General features: G+C 34.7%; 1 protein-coding gene across 3 annotated transcripts in view; it reads right to left on the reverse strand.

The window, feature by feature from the left end:
* The window catches only part of Vps13a (vacuolar protein sorting 13 homolog A), a 242970-nt gene that overhangs the window by 105515 nt on the left and 129615 nt on the right, over positions 1-7840 (reverse strand). For all 3 annotated transcript variants that reach the window (XM_008833348.3, XM_008833350.3, XM_017798222.2), the window contains exon 46: positions 2077-2180. In XM_008833348.3, coding sequence (XP_008831570.1) covers positions 2077-2180 — 104 coding nt within the window. The remainder of the gene's footprint in view (positions 1-2076; positions 2181-7840) is intronic.

Raw genomic sequence — 7840 nt, forward strand, 5'->3', positions numbered from 1 at the left:
TAATTACTCTTGCCTTTACTTCTCCTTCACATCTCCTATTCATGATTCAAGGACTTTCTTTTCCCCTTAGAAATAAGAGTTATGCAATTTGGGAGTCTTTAAGATAGACCCACTGAAGGGAATTGCTTCAACCTGCGTCCCTGTTCAGCATGGTAGAAGCCAGAGTGGTCTGTTTCCCAATTCCCTATTGGCAATTTGGGTAACCTCTTCAGAGGTGGCGTGATAAGAATAGGAGGTAGGAATTGGCTAGGCAGTTAGGGTAAAAAGACCCCAAAGAAATGTAGCCAGTTTCTTGGCTAAAAGTCCAAATGTCCTCGGGCCTCTTAGCAACATACTCTGTTCCAAAAGCCAAAAATGTCGAAAGTATTTGGGAGCTTGTATCTAATCCTCAAAAAGAGTTTAGGGTTACGTCTTCAGAGAGGGGAATGTCAGGGTAGCCAAAAGCCCCATAAAATCAATCAATCAATCAAAGAAAGAGTACATGAAGTTATCAGAAAAAAGTGATGGGGTGATATGGGAGGAGTTGGAGGGGAGGGAGTGGGCATGGATTTGATCAAAACACCTTATATGCATATATGAAATTCTCAATAAATATTAAAAAAAAATTTCTTCCCCCTCCTCTCCTCCACCTCCTCTTCGTGTGTGTGTGTGTGTGTGTGTGCATGAGTGTAAGTTATAGGGTCTCACTCTGTAGCCCTGAAATTTTCTATGTAGCCCAAGTTGATCTCAAGCTTATGACAATCCTCTTGTCTCAAAAGTTCCAAGTGTTGAGATTACAGGCTTGAGGCAACATGCTTAGATATCAAAACATTTATCAGGCTACTATGTGCCAGTTAGAAAGCACAGTTGAAAAGACAAAATGAGTAAGATGCTTTACTCTCAAATATAAGCCAATCATGGCAGAAAATGTACTATAAAAAAATTAGCTGCCTCACTGTGATAGGCACCAACCAACAAACCAACATAAACAGTAGACTGAGGTTGGCAGAGTGCAGCTGACGCTGCACACACATAACAGACTGCTATGTATTGGGAAATTTTTCTAAGAGTGCTGTTTTCTGAAGACTTAGAAAAGGAAAAGAGAAATTAAAGAAGTAAATAAAAACAGAACAGAAACAATCAACAGAAAGAGGTTCTAAATAAGAGAGGATAGAATGAATGGTCTTGAAACAAAGTATCAATTCTGAGGCAGTAAAGAAAAACGAGAGATGACACAATTAAGTACATATAGATTATAAATCTGAAAACAAAAATTAAAGGAGCAAGTACTTAAATCTGAACGGAGACTCCACCAACTTTCATCTTCCAGATGTACTTTTACTCCTCAAAACCCCAAACTCTTCTTTGTAACCCCACACAAAAGCCCTATCAGCTTATGCTGCCTTGTTTTTACTCAGGATTCCTTTCACTTAAGATTTTCCTCTTCATCTAACTCTACATTACTATATTTTAGTTGTAATTCATATACCTCTTCCAAGAATCAACCACTCAATCTTTTCTTTTGTATACTTCCCTGTAACTTAACTTTTTGTAATTCTCTAAAATCATCTGTTTTCTAAAGGAATTTAAAAAATTATATGAAAAAACTTTTGAAAAGTAAAAATTACTTCATAACATATAATACAGAAGCCACTAGTCATGTTCTACTCTAGATTTTTTAAATACATGAACATGTGATAGAAGTCACGATGGTACCACCGCAAGCATGCAATCATCATATATATTTTTTTTCGGTCTTTTTGAGACAGGGTCTCCCTGTAGCCCCAGCTGTCCTGGAACTCAGTATGTAGACCAGGCTGGCCTTGAACTCACAGAGATCCGCCTGCCTCTGCCTCCCGAGTGCTGGGATTAAAGGTGTGCGCCACCATGTCTGGCAATCATAGTTATTTGTAAATGAAAAAACAAAACACCTAGTATAAATTAAATGCATTCATTAATTATTTACTTTTGAAAAGAACCACCTAAAGACCTTGAAACGTATGTCAGATGAAATATTTAATAGGGTAGCACTGTAAAGTCTAAAACTTCTCTAAAGCAGCTTAGGGAAAACAAAAAGATAAGAAAAAAAAAATTCACCGGTAAGATGCTAATGGTATGTTGAATTCATTTTCAGGCGAGGCAATTCCCAATAAAGTATCTCCTTCAAAAACAGAAATTGGAATTGAAAAATGATTTCTAATCTGGAGGAAAAAACAAACAAACCATATTTAATATTATTAATCTAAGAATTTAATGACATTTAAAAATATGTACAGCTATATATCCTTGTTTAACAAAGAAACTATCAGGCAATTTTCAACTTGTTCATAGAAATTAGAAGAAACAAACATACAATTATTTCTCCTTAAAAACACATTGAAAGTTTCCACAGTTTTATAGAAAAGGAACATCAAAAGTACAACTTTAATCAGTCAATATTCCAGTATGGATAGGAGAGGGGCCCACAAGGGACCACTCCCAGGTGAAGAGTTACAGGCAGCTCTTAGCTGCTAGGGGAGGGAAGTCAGTTTTCTTCAGGGATGTGGTTCCATGTAGGCTGCCCTTCCTCCAGAGGATAGCCCCACACTCATGAACATGTGGGTATCACTGACTGAACTCATTGTATTATGATAAAAGAAGACATGAAGTTGAGGGATGGGAGGGGTTGGGGTAGCATTTGGAGAGGGAAAATGGGAATGAATATGATCAAAATACAGTGTATATAGATATGAAATTCTCAAAGAATGAATTTAAAATATATGAGTAATAATAATCTTGGCTCAAGAATACAGGTATGTTTATATTTTAGAAAAATTTCCTATGAACAAAACCCAAATTTACTAAAACAAGTGATTAGGTGCAAAACAAAAAACAAACAAACAAAAACCTTCATGAGAGAAGGGAACCCAAGGTGCATAACAGGGAAGGGAGGGAAAGTGGAGCGGATGGAGGATTATAATACTCAGAGTGCCACTTTATACATATATCAAACTGTCAGAGAACTCATAAGTTATAAATACACAAAAACACAACTTTAATCATCTTAGTGGGAAATAAGATTTTTGGGATAGGGAAAATTTGTTCTGATACACATGTTTGTTTAGATTCAAACAGTAGAAGCCAGGGTCAGTGGCACATATCTGTAACCCTAGCATTTGGAAAGCAGAGACAGGAGGATCAGGAGTTCTAGGTCATCATCAACTATATAGTGAGTTCAAGACCAGCTTGGTTTATATGAGACCCTGTCTTAAAAATATTCAAGTTTTCCTAAATGGTCATGTTGTTAAACTGCCTCCTAAATATCTATGTTTTTATCTACAGGTTAGTGCTGCTCTCAACTTTGGGCAGAGAAGGTCTTACTATAGTGGGCAGTAGTTAATGCAGAGACTTGTAGTTGTTCAAATGGCTATGAATAAGCAAATGTGAATGTTCAACTGTAGATTTAAGCTGACCATGAATTCACAGAAACTGTGGTTCCCTTCAAAAGACCAAGCAAGCTAAAAATTCAAGCATGGAGGAGAAAGGGTTCCCAAGGCACCACCTCAGGTTGAGGAGCAATTGGCAGTTGACAGATGGATGCTGAGGGGAAGAGTAACTTAGCAGGGGGTCACCACTGGCAGGTTCAACAGCTGATAACCTTACAGCCATGGACTTATGGGCAGCACTAATTGGCCTTCATTTTTTTTTGGGGGGGGGGGTTGAAATGAAAAGGGAAAAGTATTGGAGAGAAGGCCAGGGGGAGTTGGAGTGAGTGGAGAATGGATATAATTAAAATACATTATATATACACATATATGAAAGTTTCAAAGAACAAAAAATACAAGTATGTAAGTTTTAAACATTTATATGACAAAAGCAAGAAATATGTCAATCTGGGAAATGTCAGTGACAGTCAAAATAATATTTATGATAGTATACACACAAAAAATCTTGAAAATCATTAATAAAGAAGAAACTGGAAACAGTGTAAGGTAATTCAGAGGGAAAAAACTAAACTGAGAGTGAGTGAGTGAAAGAGAGAGAGAGAAAGAGAGAGAGAGAGAGAGACTGACTCAATGTTCCTAGAAATCAAGGAAATACAAATTATAATCATAGGCTTCCTTCTCATATCAACAAAACTGGTAAAAACTCAGAAGTCTTGAGAATAAACAGTTAAAATTTATGTGACTAGTACATGAGATAGCTCAATGGTAAGGTGCTTGTCTTCCAAAAATGAGGTCATGAGCTCAATTACAAACATACCACATATATGTGTGTATATATAATAGGACCGCTCATAGACTGCCAACAAAGAAGCTGGCAAGAACCTAAAAAAAATGAAGATCTGCCTTCTCTGAGACTGTTTCCAGTTAAATAGCTTGAGAAATAGTTACACACATGTACTGAGAGTCATATTCACTACAATACTCATTAAGGGAGAAGAAGGAAAGAGAAAAAAATTAATTAATAATGGAATCTTAAAACTGGTAATACTGAAGTAACAGAATAGTTTCACAGTTAAAAACCCAACCTGTTTTTAACCTGTTTGAAATCAGCCTAGGCTACACAGTGAGAACCCGTCTCAAACACAAACAGAAAAACAAAAACATGGGAATAGAGATACATATGCCACATAACCAAACTAGTCATACTTCTTCTAGGGAAAAATGTGGACAAGGAAGAAAACAAAGTCATTACTTCATTTGTAACTATTTTCTAATTTGAAGGAAAAATTTAAATGTAAGTATTTTAAGTGTGGATAGAGAGGTCTGTATTATAAATGTCTCAAATTAGGTAATATATCTATGGAATTCTTATCAAATGAGCAATTAACATTCAAAAGATTAAAACAGTAAATATCCTATTTAAAATTTACAATCACGTTTTTCCAAATAAAATTCCAAATAAGTTTTAAGTTCAATGTATTGCTAATGTAAACCGTCTAAGACCTACATGGTTTCTGAAATATAAAGCTAGTTACCAAAGTTTGATTTTATTTCCTTTGTTTTCCCTATCAGATTTAATGTGGGAAAAGCTGACTGGAAGCAGAAGATGACAATGGTGATTTAAAATTGTGAGTGAAGGCTGTATGACTGAAAAAAGTAATGGGGTCAGCCTAAAGAGATGAAAGAGAGACGGTAGGAAGTAAAAAAAAACCAAAAACCAAAAAACAAAACTATGATAAACATCTATTTATAAATAAATGAAAAAATGTTATATATAAACATATAAAACATGTTGCAGCTCTTCTCATTTTGCTGCAAACTAATTGTCATGGCCGTACCTAAATATTGAACAAGAAGAAATATAAAAGAGGAAGGGCTTACTTTATGCCCCATCATAAGGGGAAGGCATACCTGCAAGATCATGAGCTAGCTGCCTCACAGTTTCTGCAGACAGGAAGTGGGGCTAAGGTTGTTATAAGACCTCAAGGCATTTTCTCTCCTGAGGCTATACCTCTTAGAGGCTCACGATCCAAACAATGCCACCAAATGGAGACTAAGTGTTTAAACACATGAACCTAGAGGGTACATTTCACACTCAAACCACTACATGGTCCATGAGGACAAACAATGCGCTCTCTCTCTCTCTCTCTCTCTCTCATCTGTCTGTCTCTCTGTGTCTCTCTCACATCTTCTCATGCCCTTTGCCTAACACTGTGTGTGGATCCTACATCAAGTCACCATCATGGAAGCATTCATCAGACTTCATCAGACACCAGAGCTGGTGCCTTGACCACAGATTACCCATTCTCTACAACTGTGAGACAGGAATTTCTGTTCTTTATAAATTAACAAGAAAAAAGTGCTATAGTTAACACTGAACAATTCCTAAAGTTTATAGCTATTTGTAAGCAATACAATAGAACGAACAATGACATTAAGTGAAACAAGCAAGAAATCCTAATAATTCTACTTACTGTGTGACCCTGGGCAAATTTCATTTTTAATATTTTCCTCTCAAAAGCAAGAAATTCATATTCTAAAACATTAAAAAATATGATAAAACATAATAAATTATAGTAACTACCCATAAAAATCTTTTTGGGAATAATCTCTCAAGTATTTTACTTATCTGTAACATAGAGTATTCTTAAAAAAAAGAAAAGATCAGAAGTTCTGTATTTGCAATTTTATGGTCTTCTTAACTCAATATTTGAACAATGATCCTGTGTCATTAAGAGCTTTAAAAAAACTGTAATGGCTCTGGAGAGTACTTAAGCAATCCTTCACAGGTATGTAGGTTGTGTCTAACTTTTATTGGTACTAAAAATATGAATGTTAACTCTGGAGATCTCAACTGTTTGCTGCAATGAGGGGTGATAAAAAATTATAAACAACATATTTTTAAGTATCTGACTTATTCCAAATAAAGTCTGTTTAAACCATTGCTCAAAAGTGACTTCTACTCATTATATATGCATGTTAAGATAAGGGAATATTATAAACAACTTAGTATCAATACATTTATCAACTTAGATGAAATGGACAAATTTCATGGCAGATTCAGAATTACTACGAGTACTCCCTTAAAAGTAAGAAATGATCACAATAACTAGTATCTTGAATCAGTTAAAACTGTAGTGTAGAGCTTCCCCAAAATACATTAAAACTTTAGATCAAGACCTTTCATAAACACAAAAATTCTAAACACAATTTCAGCAAATGTAACAATATTCTACAAGTTTAATAATTTTATTTTTAATACTTTATCACTTTCATTTTATGAGTATGTGTGTATTGTTTGCACGTATGTAAGTGCACCCATGTCATGCAGTGCTCATGGATGTCAGAAGAGGGTGCTGGATCCCCTGGAACTGGAATTACAGATGGTTGTTAGCTGCCATGTGGGTGCTGGGAACTGAACCCAAGTTTAATAATTTGTAAGATAGAGACTTTTATTAGAAATACAGTTTAATGTTTAAAAATTAATGTTATTAATCATAGTAATAATTTTGTTTATATCCTTTCAATAAACAGAAAACACAGCAAGGAAAAATGCACTAAAATAAACCCATAAAAGGATGAGCTAAAAATGCCTTTATTTACAGACGTGATGGTCTAAATCTACTAGTACAGGAGTTTAGAAAAGTTGCATATAATAAATAAAAGGTTAATATAATAACCTGTATTTCTAAATGTTAGTAATAGGTAATCAGAAATTATAATAAAAAGAGAATATTTTATCAAAAACAGAGAAGACAGAATAGTTAAAAGAATTTAGGATAAGAACAAGATGAGACAATTTTTTACTACCTTAAGACTCAGATTCAGAGAAAAATCCAGGTAGTATGGTGTATAAAACAAACAAATGGATTAATGACACAAAATGGGAAATTCAGGGAAAAAAACACCAACACAGAAGGTCCATGAGGGCAATAAAATGAGAAAAAGGCAACCTGGGCTGCAACAATTGGATGACCAAATAAATGGAAAATCTTGAACCTCAAACTTTATCCTTCTAATATACAAAGATTCTCGCAGACTGCAAACATCTATCTCCAAACACTAGATTTACTTCTCAGAACTTTGTGCAGCTACATGGAACACCACCAATACACAGCAGTTGATATATACAAAATTTTACTGAAAAAGCCAAATTCTATTCTCTATTTTATCCATATAAAATTAAAGACTGCGTAACTAATTATCAGTGAGAGTCGTGGATAAACAGAAATGGGAAAAACGGGGAGGAGGAGACATTTTTTGATTAGTAAATACGCTCGTTACCTTCACTAATGTGAAGGTTCCTAACTGTACCTTTACATCAAAACAACATTATATGCTGTCTACTGTATATATGTCAATAAATCCATAATTTTTCCAATTAAAATTTTTACCATTAAAAAGAATATATACTATAAAGACAAAATACTGATGAG

The sequence above is a fragment of the Nannospalax galili genome, unplaced genomic scaffold, assembly GCF_000622305.1.
Source record: "Nannospalax galili isolate Female #2095 unplaced genomic scaffold, S.galili_v1.0 scaffold1296, whole genome shotgun sequence".
In the NCBI taxonomy this organism is placed as follows: domain Eukaryota; kingdom Metazoa; phylum Chordata; class Mammalia; order Rodentia; family Spalacidae; genus Nannospalax; species Nannospalax galili.